The 17,234-nt window shown below is 43.2% G+C and overlaps 1 protein-coding gene across 1 annotated transcript in view; it reads right to left on the reverse strand.

Moving 5' to 3' along the window:
- Positions 1–1,187: 1,187 nt before the first annotated feature.
- mrpl1 (mitochondrial ribosomal protein L1) overlaps positions 1,188–17,234 on the reverse strand; it is a 74,359-nt gene continuing 58,312 nt past the window's right edge. The window contains exons 8-9 of the mRNA XM_069926776.1: positions 7,629–7,710; positions 1,188–1,867 (exon numbers count right to left, since the gene is read on the reverse strand). Coding sequence (XP_069782877.1) covers positions 1,755–1,867; positions 7,629–7,710 — 195 coding nt within the window. The 3' untranslated portion in view covers positions 1,188–1,754. The remainder of the gene's footprint in view (positions 1,868–7,628; positions 7,711–17,234) is intronic.

A 17,234-nucleotide genomic window follows, 5' to 3' on the forward strand; every position in this document is an offset into this window, starting at 1 on the left:
ATTTATAAACTTTTAAAAGAACTTTAACGGGCACTTAAAGACAAAACAATAAATCAGAGTCAGGAGAGGTCTGGAAGGCACGTCTGTTCCCTATGCCATCTTGCCACGCCCCCCACCAACAGTATGTCTAATCAAAATCATTAAAATATACTTAATCTCACATTGTTCTCATGACAAGACAATATGGAAAATTATTGCACTTCACTACCAAGGGCAAATCCCATTCAGCTAACGATATGCACTATATAGGTGTACAATCCAGTGATCATTTCGGGTTCAGAGATGGAGAGGGCGAGCAAATTTACGTTCTTGGGAGTAACCACCGCGCGGGATCTTTCCTGGACCCAACACATTCATGACACCATAGATAAAACACATCAGTGCCTCTACTTCGTCAAGAGTTTGTGAAGTTTGGTATGACATCAGAAACTCTGGCAATTTTCTACAAATTTGTTATGGAAAGTGTGCTGACCGGTTAGTATGAACATATCACTGCTTCTGAGTGTAAAGTCCAGCAAAAGGTCATGGACACAGCCAGGATATTGCAGATAAAACCCTTCCCACCATCAAGAACATCTACAGGGAATACTGCCGTCGGAGAGCAGCAGCAACGTCAAGGATGCATACTACCTGACACACATTCTGTTCTCGCTGCTGCCATCAGGAGAGGTGTAGGTGCCACAAGACTCACACCACCAGGTTCAGGAACAGCTGCTACCCCTGCACCATCAGACTCCTCAACAACAAACTCAATCAGGGACTCACTGAGGGGCTCTTATTTGTGGACTTTATTGATTTTTCTTCCTTTCTATTGCAGTTTGTTTCAATTTCTTTATTTGTTTACAATGCATACGAAGAGTACAGTTTTTTTTGCACTACCAGTAAGTGGTAATTCTGTCTTACCCGCAGGAAAAAAAAATTCGGAGTTGTATGTGATGCCATCTATTTACTCTAACAATAATTTTGAATCTATAATTCCACGAGCACAGTTCAAGCATTGACAAGAGTAAGTTTCAACGAATGCTACTTATCAATGCTTAAAAAGACTGTGATCCAGACCTTACTAAAGCAGTGATCACGATTAAAGCAGAATTCTCCACATCACGCATTTGTTGACAACAGTAATATGAAGACCCTCAAGGAAACAGAAGTCATACAAATATAACAACAAGAAATACACCCCAGTGTTCTTCAAACTGCTACCATTTAATGGATGATCTGAATGCAATGTCAACTCTGCAATCGTCAATAGGAATCAAAGGCAAAATGACACAACATTGGAGCCATAACTGATACAAAGGATGGGGGTGGGGGGGGCAGGGGGCGGCGAGTGATCAGTCCTATTTGCTGACAACTTGCTCAACTGAAGCAATGACTCCAAAATAAGTCCACATATATTTAAGTGAGAATTTGTTTTCAAAGCAGTGTTTCAAAGTAGTATTTATTTGAAATTTTGAAAATGTCCATGCTCTAATAGAATGAATCCATGTGAAAATTTTACTGCAGAATTCTATATTTACCATAGTGTGAGGGCATCCTATCCATTCAGCAAACTGAGAAGGACCAAATCTTTGGAACAGCAAACAGACATATCAAATAAACATTAATGAAACACTGATTGGATATTTACTTGATTTCAGTTCACATAACCAGTGTTTAAGCAGTGCTGATAAATTAACATGCATAAAGGTTTAATGCCTCTGTCTGCCAAATGGAGATGTTATACTCAGGAAAGTCAATAATTAAGCATTGGGCTATTGATTTTCATTTTCAATGTCTTCTGTTATTTGAGGAAGGAAAGGTTCTGCTTTGAACAACAAAGACTCACTGGTTGCACTGCAGATGATGGCTCTTTCAACAAATGGACCTGAGAAAAAGGAAATAATTCAGATTAGAAGTTTGTTAAAAATAAAACAGGAAAATATGCAAGTAGAAAACTAAATCCACCATCATTAAAATAGGTATTTTTTTTTTAAATTGGGAGCTCCAAGTTCAAATTAAGAAGCATTACCCAAAATGATCACATACAATATAGATTAATGGACAGTCTTCATTTAATGTTGGATATTTGATCAATGGTAAAGGAACTTTGCTTTCTCCACTTTGATCTCTAAACTCGTCACTCATATTCCAAAACCAAATTTTACACTTTTCATTAATAAACATCCCAGTATGTATTTTGAACAGATACTGTGACGGATTATATATTTTATATTGTATATGTTTGAAGGAGACAGATTATGAGGGTAGTGTAAGTCACAAACACTTCACAAAACAGATCTCCTTGAAAATGCAAGAGTTTTGCTCACACTAAACATTTTGGGCCCGGGGCATTTGTAAAGACAATAAAAACTGTTTTGCTAGAGGTTTTCATAAGGAGGTGCAAGTAGAAGAGCCCGGGCTCAAGAGACTTTACAAGTAGATGTTAATTGGACATGCTGTGGAGTAATGGGTTATTGTTTTGAAAGCAACAGATGAATGGGTTCAGAAGTTTGCGTCTGGTTCCACAATCTGTCTGGTTGCAGTTTGCTATTCTAAGAAAGTCACGTGGTTTTGCAAGGTGGGGGGAAGAGAGGGAGAGGGAACTGATTTCTGCAGTCATGGCAAGCTGACAGCTTGTTGAAACCCCATTTTGGACAGTTTCAGTCTGTTGAAAACCCTTGTGGTCCATATAAGAGGAAATGGCTGACTAGAGTGTTTCACCTGAAATAAGGGAAACAAAAGGAATTCTGTGGTGACCTGGAAGAAGAGGTCATCATTTGGAAAACCCATGATGGGGCAAGTTTCTTCGGCAAGACACTGAAGTGGCAGAACTGAGGGAATCAGTTTGTGTGTGACCAACGAGCCACAAATCTCTCTCTGAAACCAACAAGAGCCTTCCTGAGTGGTAACCAATTACCTTTAAGCACCAGAGCTTGGTGAAAATTCATAAATGTTAAATTCTGTGCACAGTATAAGAATTGCCTGATACTGGTGAACTTAGAGGAGTGAGAAGTGAGATTGGACTGTGAATCAAATAACTTTTCTGAACTTATACACATTACATACACATGCACTTAGAATTAGAAGGGGGTTAAGTTAATAATAAATTAAAGTTTGATCCTGTTTTTATGTTTAAAGAAAATTAAAAGCAACTTTTGTTTAAGTTACCATTCATCTTGGTGAATTTCTATTGCTGCTGGGGCTGTAACAATACACAGAAACTTAATACATAAAAGAGCTACAAAAACTTAGCTGTTCACACAACATCCATAAGAAGTAAAAGATAACCATTGTTTTGGAGTGAAACATGGAGTCTGCAGATGCTGGATGAACTCAGCAGGTCTCATAGCGTCCATAGGAGGTAAGGATGTATTACCGACGTTTCGCGCTGGAGTCTTTCTTCAAGGAATGTTTTGCACCTGGGCCTTTCATCAGGTATGAACAAAAACTGGCACGTGCCTGAATAAAATGGTGGGGGAGGGGTAGGAGGAAAAGAGAAGAGGAAGAGTGGGGCAGGGGAAGGAGGAGCAAAGGCTAACAGGTAAAAGGTCATAGGTGTATAGAGATGAGAGGGTGGAAGAGAAGAGCCGAGGTGATGGGGAAGAGGGTAGCTCTCTATATGCAAAAGGAAGGTGGTACAGCTGAAGGAAAGGAGACAGAGGGATTGGGAGAGAGACAGCGAGGGGGTGAACAGAAATTGGAGGTCAATGATAATGCCATCTGGTTGGAGAGTGCCAAGATAGAATACAAGGTATTGTTCATCCAGTTTGCAGGTAGCCCTGATTTGGCAGTGCATGCAGCCACGGGCAAACATATCAGGTTGGAAAAGGTTTGTGGAATTGAAATGGTTGACCGCTGGGAGGTTCTTGTTGCAGTTGACAGAGAGGTGCTCAACAAAGTGATCTCCCGGTCTGCGTCCAGTCTCACCGATATAGAGGAGGTCATTTTGGAAGCACCCTCCTGCCCCCATGATGTGCTCATCAACTTTATCATCTTTGCTGCTAACTTTCACCCTGACCTCAAATTTACTTGGTCCATTTCCTGCAATACTCACCCCTTTCTCAATCTCTCGGGCTTAATCTCAGGAGACAAACTAACTCCCACAGTTATCTCAACTATACCTCTTCCCATCCTATCTCCTGTTAGGATTCTATTTCTTCTCTCAATTTTTCAGTCTCCATTGCATCTACGGCCAAGATGAGATATTCCATTCCAGATAATGTCCTCCTTCAAAAAAATAAAAATGTGGTTTCCCCTCTACTGCCATCACCTCAGCCTTTACCTGCATCTCCTCTATTTCCCGCACATCTCTCCTGGATCTTCCACCCAGAGATGCAACAAGAAAAGGATTCCCCTTGTTCTCCCTACCACACCACCAGCCCCTCATCCAACAAATTATCCTCTGCAATTTCTGCCAATGACATCACGATCCCACCATCAGACACTTTTTCTCTCTTGCAGGGGCTGCTTCTTCTGGGCCTCCCTCATCCCTCCCTTGGTACTTACCCCTGTTACTATAGGAAATGCTTCACTTGTGCCTCCACCTTGTCCCTCACCACAATTCAGGACTCCATGGAGTCCTTCCAAGTGAAGCAACATTTCACTTGTAAATCTTTTGGGTTCATTTACTGCATCTGGCGCTCCTGATGTGACCTCCTCAACATCGGCGACACTGGATGCAAATTGGGAGATTGTTTCGTTGATCTTTTCTCCTCTCCTCTGTCCACTGCCACAGCAAAGACTTGCCATAAGCCAACCATTTCAATTCCACACGCCATTCCGACACTAACATGGCCTCATGCACTGCTAAACCGAAGCTACACACTAATCGGAGGAACAACATCTTAGATTCTGCCCAGACACTCTCCAACCAGATGGCATTAACATCAACTTCTCCAACTTCTGTTAACCCCCTCCTCCCCCAAGATCCTTTCTTTCCCAGTATTCCTCTCGTCTAAGCATTTTTGTTTTCTCCCTTACCACCTGTATCCACTTATGACCTCTTACCTATCAGCCTGGACACCTCATCCTGTCCCTTTCTTCTTCGCCCCACCTTTTTATGCACCTACCCGTTTTTGCTTGTACGTGACAAAGGGCCCAGGGCCAAAACTTTGGTTGCCCCTCACTTCTTATCGATGTTGCATGACCTGCTGAGTTTCTCCATCATGTTTATGTATTGCACTTGACACCAGCACTTTGTTTAATAGATTTTTTAAAATAAAAGTCCCTTCACGTCCATAATGAAATGCAGCAACTCCAGCATTTGGTAACATGCCACTGAACTCGTCCAGTTGACATGGAATGTTCCATACGGATTTCAGCACAGCATTCAAAGTGACAGATGGCCAAATTTTACCTCCCTTCTCCAACAATTCTAGTTAACACAACTAGGATAAGGAACTCCGAACCTTCCCTGCTCTCAACTGAAGAACGTTGATTTTTGAATTGTCCAGATACAGCAAAAAACATCTTGAATTAATGCTCAAGTCAAAAAAGACATTAGAATTGTGGAATTAAATGCCTTCTTCACGATACATACAGTGCCCCATAATGTTTGGGACAGACACTTTTTTTCCTTTATTTGCCCCCATGCTCCCCAGTTTTAAATTTATAATCAAACAATTCACATGTAATGAAACTACACATTCCAGATTATTGGCATACATTTTCGTTTGGTAGAAATTACAGCACTTTTTATACATACTTCCCCTCATTTCAGGGCACAATGTTTAGGATACAGGTGTTTGTGAGTCCTCAGGCATGTTTAATTGCTTCATTGGTGCAGGTATAAGAGAGTTAGGCTAGCTTCTTAGCTATTGATCACCTTAAGAGTCTGTCGTTGTCATATTTCAGCACGGGAACCAGAGCTGTGCCAACAAAAGTCAAAGAAGCCAATGGGGATGAAAAACAAGAATAAAACAGGAAGAAACTTCGCCCAAACCTGAGGACGACCAAAATCAACTGGAACAGCATGAAGAAGAAAGAGTTCAGCAATCGCAAAGGGACTGGTCTTCCAAGGAAGACCTCCACTGCTGAGGACAGAAAAATTCTCATCATAATGCGTGTCCGACGGATCAGAAATACCCTTCAGGAGCCAGGTGTGGACATGTCAATGACTACTGTCTGGAGAAGACTTCATGAACAGGAATATAGAGGCTACACTGCAAAGGATGGCCAGATTGCAGTTTACTACGATATATTTACAAGTGTCTGTAGAATTCTGAAAAAGGGTCTTGTGGACACCCAAGACCAAAGTTAACCTGTATCAGAGGGATGGCCAGAGCAGAGTGTGGAGGTGTAAAGAAACCGCCCAAGATTCAAAGCAAATCACCTTTGTCATGGTTTGCATCTTGCAATAGCCTCTGCATTTCTGTTGATGAAGTCTTCTGTGGAAAGTCGTCATTGACATATCCATGCCTGCCTCCTGAAGAATGTTTCTGATCTGTCAGGACATACGTTTGGGGACTTTATTTCTTCATTATGATGAGAATTCTTCTGTCATCAGCAGTGGAGATCATCCTTGGAATACCAGTCCCTTTGTGATGACTGAGCTCACCAGAACACTCTTCCTTCTAGAATATGTTCCAAACTGTTGCTTTTGGTCATCTTAAAATTTAGGCAGTCTCTTACTGTTTTATTGTTTTTCAGCACCATGACGGCTTTTTTTGACTTTCATGTTGAGAAATGGCAACAACAGACTCCAAAAAGGTGATCAAAAAAAGCTTAGAAGCAAATCCAGCTCTTTTACCTGCACCAATGAAGCAATTAAACATTGCTGAGTACTTCGAAACACCTGTGAACCCAAGTGTCTCAAACATGCCCTGAAATGAGGGAGCAATTTCTACTGGTCAAACCAAAATGTGGACAAATCACCTTGAATAAAATCTGTAATTTGTACTTTCGTTACATGTGAATTGCTTGATTACAAATTTAAAACAGTGGAGCACAGGGGGAAAATAAATATTGTTGTCCAAACCTTATGAAGGACACTGTACATCTTGTTTTAAGTCCACAAAATATCTTTCTCCAAAATAAAAATCAGTTCCAGGAGGACAAAGTTGGCAAACTTTGGAAGGCAGCCTGGTCAAAGGAGAAGGCTGGCGGTCTGAAAGGTGACCTGAAAGAAAGAGGATCACCTGGAGAACCCTGAAGGGGGCAAGTTTTGTCAGCAAGACTGATTCAGAAGGAATCAATTGCAAATGACCTGGAAAAGGTATTTCTCTCTGAAAAGCAGCAAGAACCCTCCTGAGTGGTAACCATTTGCTTGTTAAGCACCAAAGACTGGTGAACTTTGATAATGCTAACTCTGTGCACAGTACAAGAATTGCCTGCAACCAGTGATCCAAAGAACTCTTCTAATCTTAAATGTACATTACACACACCTGCACTTAGTATTAGAGGGGAGATTAAATGGGTTAGGTAGGTTAAGTAATAAGTTAAAGTTCAATTCTGTTTTCTTGTTCAATTATAATTAAAATCTACTTTTGTTTAAGCGACCCTATGTTGTGGTGCATCTCTATTGCTGCTGGTTTTAGGGGTCCTCAGGACTCCGTAACAGTTCCAAATGAATACATCACATGGAGGATGGTTTGGCATATTTCTCCCAAGCTTTCAAAAAACTGAATAACAGCAATATTATCACTCACCAAAGCTCACTGGTCTTTGGGTACAAGCATCCTTGATGATTGCAGCAACATTAGCTGCAATGTGTTCCTTTGGCATGTCCAGCTGAAAAAGTTCACAAGGATATGTTCCATGTAAATACAAACAGCAAAATGAAACTTACTGTATTTATAGTTCCACAATAACACCATTATTGAACGGTTCGTTATTAAGATTTCCCAGGTAATTCTCCACTTTTCTATCCAAATGCCTGATCACTTTTCAACAGTGCTTCTCCCTCTTTTCACCATCTCACAGGCACAGTTTAAACGTAGGCTCTTCTCCCCAAAGAGGTGCAGCAAATCTATCACTTGGTGGCCATGCAGCTGAACTCCATTTCATCTTGGTGCAACTGATACGTTTATGCTTAACAAGGATTGTTACCCACCAATCAAGTTGAAAGCTAGTCAATTTTGCCTTCCCAATTCCAATGAAATCAGCTCTTAGCTATCCTGCCATTCGAGCTAACTCAGCACAAACAAGCAAACCAAATCTTCGCCGTTTCTAACTCAGGAACCTTGATTTTTTTTTCTATTTTTAAATAAACTGTGCATGTACAGCACAGAACATTTCAAATTTATGCTTTCAGATGTCAGAGCCAGGGAACTTTTCTACTTTACGTATATTAAGATATAAATTAAGTGCCGACGAAGTATATTATTGCGGATTTTAATCAATAGTCTCTGTCAGACTGTATTAAAAACAAAGTTATTAAATTCTAGATTTAAATTCTAACAACAGTTTTGTAGCAACATCCTTTTAAGACACAAATATACCGTGTATAATATTCGTGGATAATGCAACCACCCCCCATATTTTTGAGGGGAAATTTTTTTACCCTCATGTATAATACGACCCCCCTTCCTCACCCACCCGAGTTGTTCTGGCGTCTCTCTCCCCCCTCGCCCGCCCGATTCGTGCTGGCGTCTCCCCCCCCGCCCGCCCGATGCGCACTGGCGTCTCTCCCCACCTCGCCCACCCGAATCGCGCTGGCGTCTCTCCCCACCTCGCCCACCCGAATCGCGCTGGCGTCTCTCCCCACCTCGCCCACCCGAATCGCGCTGGCGTCTCTCTCCCCACCTGCCCGAGTTGCGCTGTAGTCTCTCCCCCTGCCCCCCCCCCCACAGTCGGCCTGCCGTCAATGTAGGCGGCTACTGATAATCTTACTTATCGTTATTATAACCTCATGTATAACAGACCCCCCCTAATTTGGCATCAAATTTTGGAACAAAATTTTTCGCATTATACTCAAATATTTATGGTATTTTTGCTGCAATTCATTCCCAAACTACTACATCTGTTTTCAGGAGTTATTTGGAGTTTAAATTGGAGTGGAAATAGGAGAACCACAATTTTCCACCAGGTCAGTAAAGATCATGTTATAACATGTGAGTTTAATTCAATGAACACAGAAGGCAGGATATAAATTCAGAAAAATTCACAAAAATAGCAAGTGCCCCCATAATCTCTTTATTAGCATGAGCATTGTTCGGGTAACGTGGAACAATTCAGGTGGGCAAAGACTCAACTTTGTTCACGTTAGAAGAGAGTCAAGCAATTGTGGCCGCTATAAATTCAGCTCCGTGTCAAAGTTAGAAAATGGAATTTTAAAAAAAGGTGGAATGTTGAATTGAATAGGCCATCACTGAAGAATTACAAGCCAATTTGTATGCAGACGAGATCAAACACACAACCTCCGGCAATTTCAACTCTGCAGTTGCAACAGTTACCGCTAAACAGGCTTGCAAGTTCAATTTATTTTCTACATGAATACAGTAAAATTCCCATTATCCGGCACCTATGGGGATCATGGGAAGCTGGAAATGTGAATTTTCCAGTTGACTGAGACTGACTCTTCCAATGCCTAACTAATACTCTATTTAAAAAGCAAAAGATAGAGCAAAATGTAAAATGAAAAAAAAATCAGTGTTGTTGTCTTTAATTATGTAAAGTTCTCTTTAATCAAGTAATTCCTGTAACTTACAAAATTTAACTTTGATACCCAGTCACTGGTGCTGTAACAGTGTCGCCATCATAATTAACTTCCCACCACCCCCCCCCCCCCACCCCGTGCCCCCCATAAATTGACACATAAAGCCTTACTAATATACTTAATACTAATAAAGACTCCTACTGGGTAGGGATAGGGAGACACTTTGGGAGAGTTGCCCCAGCGGAGAGCAGCATTGGCCAGCTCTTCATCCTAGGTGTTTGCCATTTTATTCCAACACAACTTTATTGAAACTTTATTCTAACAGCTGCTGTGGGCTGGACATGACTGGGGTGCTCCACTGGCTGAATGCTTGCTCCCATCTTCTCCCAACGCAACGTGACTAACTCCCAAGCAAGTGTCCCGGTCAGGCCCTCGGCACATCTTCCTCACGCTGACAACCCAGCTCACCTCCATGCGTGACCCAGTCACATGTTCCTCACACCGACAATCCGACTCACCTTCACACAAGTGTCCCGGTCAGGCCCTCGGCACACATTCCTTGCACTGACGACCCAACTCACCTCCACGCAAATGGCGAGAGCAAAAAGAATGCGTGCGCACTGAGGGGCATTGCTAGTTCAGCGAAGCAAACCTGTGCGTGTCCAATCAATTCTCAACAGTCCCCCGTGGATTCCATCAGGCCAGTCTTATTCAACCGTCATTTATCTATTTATTTCCTTCATTGTTTTCGCCGATTATTCAAGTTTCCGGTTGATTGAATTCCAGATAATGGGGATTTTACTGCATTCTCTTCATGATGCAGTCAAAAGAAATTTAAATTCTTGAAACTGTCAATCAGAAGTCCACAGGCAACTCCTAAAGCTATTAATATTCCAAGTCTGGTGTGAAATCTTCTGAGTAATTGGGGATCAAAGTGGAGAGAGTGAACAAATTTAAGTTCTTCAGAGGCACCATCTTGGGAGGATCTTTACTGGACCCAACCCAATAATGGCATCGTAGAGAAAGCATATCAGCGCCTCTACTTCCTCAGGCGTTTGGGGAGGCCTGGTATGACATCGGAACGGGGACATTAATACTCATGAGCGTAAAGCTATCCAAAGGGTAGTGGACACAGTTCAGGACATCACAGGCAAAACCCTCCCCACTACTGAGTGCATCTACAGGGAGTGTTGCCGTCTGAGAGCAGCAGCAATCATCAAGAACCCACATGACCCAGAGCATGCACTGTTCTCGCTGCCATCATCAGCAAAGAGATATTGGTGCCAAAGACTCGCACCAAAAAGGTTCAGAAATCATAATCAAACTCCTCAACAGACTCATAGACTGTTTTTTAAAGACTCTTAATTTTGCAATTTATTGATATTTTCTCTCTGTATTGCACAATATGTTTAAATTTCTTTATTTGTTTACATGCGTATATCTTTTTGAGTACAGCTTTGGGCCTACCAATAAGTGGTATTTCTGCCTCGCCCATCGGAAAAAGAATTTCAGGGTTGTATGTGATGTCATACATGTACTCTGACAATAAATCTGAACTTTGAACTTTTAATTAATCTGTTCCCCTATAAACTACAGCAGAAAAATAATGTTACTAGCATGCTGGTCCCATTGTCATCAAACTTAATCAGAGATTATCTGATAAATTATTATTCAGTTCATCAACCTTTATAATTGTAACAACATTGAATACTGGTGCTCCAACCATTAAGTTATCCCAAAGGTTACAAGGCCACCAATTAATTCTTTGTTAGCTCTCACTGCAGTACTTCATGTTCACCACAGGGTGATTATACAAGATGTCCTTGGGCCCTACAACAATCCTGGTTGACTTGCTTCAGTCTTTTGCTTTTGCAGCACGAATTTTGACTGAAAACTCGTTCCATCAGTCAGCCTCTTCAGTTTAATGTGACTACTGCCAACCTTTTTGTGTCATCTTCCAAGAGCATTTGTTAACTAACTGCTGTTGCTACTACTACTACTTTCTTTGGCTTGGCTTCGCGGACGAAGATTTGTGGAGGTGTAAATGTCCACATCAGCTGCAGGCTCGTTTGTGACTGACAAGTCCGATGCGGGACAGGCAGACACGGTTGCAGCGGCTGCAGGGGAAAATTGGTTGGTTGGGGTTGGGTGTTGGGTTTTTCCTCCTTTGCCTTTTGTCAGTGAGGTGGGCTCCGCGGTCTTCTTCAAAGGAGGTTGCTGCCCGCCAAACTGTGAGGCGCCAAGATGCACGGTTTGAGGCGAGATCAGCCCACTGGCGGTGGTCAATGTGGCAGGCACCAAGAGATTTCTTTAGGCAGTCCTTGTACCTTTTCTTTGGTGCACCTCTGTCACGGTGGCCAGTGGAGAACTCGCCATATAACACGATCTTGGGAAGGCGATGGTCCTCCATTCTGGAGACGTGACCCACTCAGCGCAGCTGGATCTTCAGCAGCGTGGACTCGATGCTGTCGACCTCTGCCATCTCGAGTACTTCGACGTTAGGGATGAAAGCGCTCCTATGGATGTTGAGGATGGAGCGGAGACAACGCTGGTGGGAGCGTTCTAGGAGCCGTAGGTGATGCCGGTAGAGGACCCACGATTCGGAGCCGAACAGGAGTGTGGGTATGACAACGGCTCTGTATACGCTAAACTTTGTGAGGTTTTTCAGTTGGTTGTTTTTCCAGACTCTTTTGTGTAGTCTTCCAAAGGCGCTATTTGCCTTGGCGAGTCTGTTGTCTATCTCGTTGTCGATCCTTGCATCTGATGAAATGGTGCATCCGAGATAGGTAAACTGGTTGACCGTTTTGAGTTTTGTGTGCCCGATGGAGATGTGGGGGGGCTAGTAGTCATGGTGGTGAGCTGGCTGATGGAGGACCTCCGTTTTCTTCAGGCTGACTTCCAGGCCAAACATTTTGGCAGTTTCCGCAAAACAGGACGCCAAGCGCTGAAGAGCTGGCTCTGAATGGGCAACTAAAGCGGCATCGTCTGTAATTAGTAAACAGCAGACCGGCCGAATTGGATCTATTCAGTAAATAACTAATCCCCAAAGTTGCTTCACGTTACTACTACTACAACTATTGATAGCACCTTGTTCAGCTATTTCCATCCCAGCTCGACTTTGCCTTTTAAAATTAGGTCTTAGATATTGCCTACAATGAGAAACTCATCAAGAATCATTGTTCTTCTGCCAGAGTATTAAGTGACAGGATAGTATACCACTGGAGTTGCTAATTCTATATAATAAAGACCAAGCAGCCTTGACAAGCTGTTCCCCAACATAAAACATAATTTTACTGCAGGAGTCTGCTCTATTTTCAGTGTTCCTGCATGCAACACCAGAACCATAGAAATTGGAGCAACTGCTCATATCCTGAAGGGAGGACAGCATCTAACAGATGCAGATAGCAGCAGCATAACCAGACCCTTCAGAAAACTTGAACTCCGTAATGTGAGGCAACTTTGGGGATTAGTTATTTATCATCAACTTTACTGAATGGATCCAATTCGGCCGGTCTGCTGTTCACTAATTACAGGTACTTGCAGAATAATAAAAGAAACACACTACTATACTCATTTGTGCACCAGGTTAAATTTCTTGGACAAATTGGCTCTTCCTGGAGGGTACATGGCTCGACCCATGCATTACCTTTGCCATGAAGTGCTACAATGACTAAATGCTACCAAACGGTTATCATATCATCAATACATCTTGATTATATATATCAGAGAAAGATGACAAGCATGACTGCAAAGTGGAGAACAGGATATGGAAAGATAAAATGTTGAGAGAGGTAGCAAACATGGTCAAAGGAATTTGTATTGGAGGATTTAAACAATGTTTTTGCTTCTGCAAGGCTGAGAATCAGTAACCTGCTTGAGACTCAACAGATTCCACCATGGGGCCCAGAGATGCAGTTATCTGACAAAAAGACATCTGTGCACCAAGAACATTTAATCTTCCTGCTTGTTTTGGTCACAGTCTTTCAGGCAGAGACCTAACCTTGACGCAAGATAAACCATTGTATTCAAAGTGATAAGCTGAAAGTTGTGTTATTCGATAGAAGCCAAGGCATGCTAGCTTGCTCGCTTATCTTTCTTTTTGTGCTAGGAATAGGTGCTTGAGAAAGCAGTTTTTGGGTAATATAATCCATGATCCCGCTGCTGAAGTTTGAGACTCTCCGAAAGGTGGCAACATCTCTCAGCAAGAAGAAGAACTTCTAGAGTCCCAGCCAACGTCCCGGTCGGGGGAGGTGGAAAAGCTGCTACCAGTGCCCCAACAACCTACTACAAGTGTGTAGTCATTGCCTCACCTCGGCAGTTGGGACCAGTACAGACGTTGATAAGTATAATTGGGAAGGGCTAGCATAATGTAGTTTAATATTAGCTTTAGAATTTGTAAGAAAGATTTGTATTAACTGAAGTGCTCTCGGCGTGTGTGTCTGTTTTCTTTTGGTAGCTCAAACACTGTGACTAATTTAAAACGAACAAAGTGAGAAGGTACAAGTTTACCCAGGACAGAATTTTAAGCTGTTTCCAACATAATTTAAAATCTTCACGACCTTTTACTTAATGATTTGCTCCTGTAAAAGCACTCATTTACATTTTCTCTTAATTCCATTAGACGCAGCCTTAATTTACAAAATTATTAATTCTCATATGGCAGTTACATCTCACACACATCTCATGCAAGAAAAAAATTAAAATTGCAGATGCTGGTATCTTGAAAGAATCAAGAATTTGGAGAGACTCAGCAGACCAGACAACATCAATGGGTAGAATTATAGAAGAATGCAGCACAGAAACAGGCCCTTCACCTCATCGAGCCCGTGCCAAAATATTTATTCCACCTGGTCCCATGGCACTGTACCTGGACCATAGCCCTCCATACCCTTCCTATCTTCTCTTAGATGTCAAAATCGAACCCACATCCACCACTTCTGTTGGCAGTTCATTCCACACTCTCACCACCCTCCCAGTGAAGAATTTTCTCCAGAACACTCCCTTAAACATTTCACCCTTAAGGCATGCCCTCCAGTTCTTGCCTCACCTAACCTCAGTGGAAAAATCCAGTTTGCATTTTACCTCATAATCTTATATACCTCGATCAAACCTCCCCACATTCTCAGACACTCCAGGGAATAAACCTCTCACTGGTTCAACTTTTCCCTATAACGGACTCTTCAACCCTGGCAATATCCACTGAAATTTTCTCCGTACTCATTTAAACTCAATACTTTGATAAATGAAGGCCCATATGTCAAAAGTTTTATCAACAACCTTGCCTACCTGTGACACCACTTGCGAGAAATTATGCAATCGTTTTCCCCATCCCTCTGTTCTCCCACACTCTGCAGTTCCCTCCCATTTACCATACAAATCTTATCTTGGTTCATCCTCCTAAAATGCAACACATCTCACTTGTCCGCATTCCACATGCCATTTTACAGCCCATTTTTCTGGTTGCTCCAGATCCCTCTGCAAGCTTTGAAAGCCTTCCTCACTGCCCATCACACATCTAATCTTGGTGTCATCGGCAAATTTGCTGATCCAATTTACTACATTATCATCCAGATTGTTGATACTGATGACAAACCATGGTCCCAGCACCGATCCCTGAGCTGCAGCACTAGTCACAGGCATTCAATCAGCGATGCAATCCTCTTCCACCATTCTCCATTAGAGACTCTGATAGCTCAGTGGTTAGAGCACTGGTCTTGTAAAGCAGGGGTCGTGAGTTGTTTCCTCGCTGGGTCTTCATTTCTGTGAAGGGCGCTGGACAAAGTGGCGACTCTGTTTTCCTTACAGTAGACAAAGTTAAAGCTTTTCATGCATGTTTCTTCTAATACCTTTATCAATACCTTTACCATACAGCCAACGCTTTAGCCTATTTATACCCCATCCTGAATTCTTCTTGACCAACCTTCTCTGCCTTTCCTTCATCAACTTTCCTGGTAATCTCTTCACAAAAGTCTCCAAGACTGATTAGACTTGACCTACCAAACACATCACTGTATTGACTATCCCTCACCAGTCCCTTTCCACCCAAGTCGCTACATATCCTGTTTCTCTTTCAATAACTTCTCCACTGGTGAAACCAGTCTCACTGGGTTATAATTTCCCAGATAATTCTTAGACCATTTCTGAAACAATGGAACAATACTCCAATCCTCCAGCAGCCCACCCATTACTAAAGACATTTTAAATACTTGTGCTTGGGCCCCTCCAATTTCTGCATGAGACTCCCTCAAGGTCCAAGGACACATTTTGGCAGTTCCTAGGGATTTAGCCACCATTATTTGCCTTAAGACAGTAAGCACCTTGTGGCACCTTGTATGCCCTGGCTGGCCTGCCCTCCAGGGTCTCCCTGCCTTAGTTTCTCCCTTGATCCTACCCATGTGATCCTGGACCATAAAGCTCGAGTTCCCTCTCCTTCCCGTTCATTTTCCTAGCCTAGACCTGGGCCAGTAGTCTCTAGCTCAATAAAGCCTATCGTTCTCCTCAGTCTTCTGTCTGCGTCATTATTGGGGCTACTGATAGCGCCCAACAAGATTTTTGAACTCTCCGGTTATGGATAAATTGCTGCGCCCTGAACGGCTGGAAGTAGATCCCCAAGTCCCAGGTGCATCGGTGCTCTTCGAGCAGTGGGTGAACTGTTTCCTTGACGCCGACGCAGAGGTTGTCGACTCGGACGAAAAGAAGCTCAAGATCCTTCAAGCACGAGTTGGCCAGAAGGCCTACCTGACCATCCTGGGCTGCACGACCTACATTGAAGTGATGGCTGAGCTGCAGGCACTCTATAAACCCAAGGTGAACTCGGTTTACTCCCATTACTTGCTGGCGTCCCGGAAACAACAGCCTGGTGAGTCTGCTGAAGAGTTCATCTGGTCTCTGGTCACACAGATAAAAGACTGTTTGCGGGATCTCACGGGCCTGGGCACGATATTGCTGAATCAGTGCGTGGAAGAGCTGATAAGAGACGACTGTGGTGTCGGACTGCATCTGGCAAAGACTCCTCGAGGAGGACCCGCTCCCTCTCAAAAATGCTATCGAACTGGTCAGAACTCTGGACTCGGCCCAGCGCCAAGTGGTGTCGATCGTGGGCAGAAGCGAACCAACTCTGTACGCTCCACCATGAGGGCCATTGGCCTGGGACTCAGCGTCGGGTATCAGAAACCCAACCGTGGCCGCAATCAGCATCGTCGAGATGCAACTTCTGTGGGCAGGTCAGGCACGTGAGGCGCCTCTGCCCTGCGAAAGGAGTGTCGTGCTTGGGTTGTGGAAAGAGGGGCCACTATCAAAGGGTCTACAGGTCAGCGTGCATCCCTAAAGAGCTTTCAGTGCTGACCGCTGCGCGGTGAGGGGAGCGCCATCTTACTGGCCACCGCTCCCAACCTAGGTACCTCGGCCTACCGCTCTAGTGATGTCATTTCTGTCCGCCGCGACTCCATTTCCGGCTTCTTCTTCATTCAATGCTGCCTGGTCAACATGGAGGTCACCAACTTGGGTGGGCCTCCCCACTGACGATGACAATGAATGATTGCTGCTCCTCGCTTCAGTGACACTGAACCAAACCTCACCCGATCTCGAACTCAATGATACTGATCAAGGTGAATGGACATAAAAATAACTGTCTTTTTGATAGCAGCAATACGGAAAG

The sequence above is a fragment of the Narcine bancroftii genome, chromosome 3, assembly GCF_036971445.1.
Source record: "Narcine bancroftii isolate sNarBan1 chromosome 3, sNarBan1.hap1, whole genome shotgun sequence".
NCBI classification, from domain to species: domain Eukaryota; kingdom Metazoa; phylum Chordata; class Chondrichthyes; order Torpediniformes; family Narcinidae; genus Narcine; species Narcine bancroftii.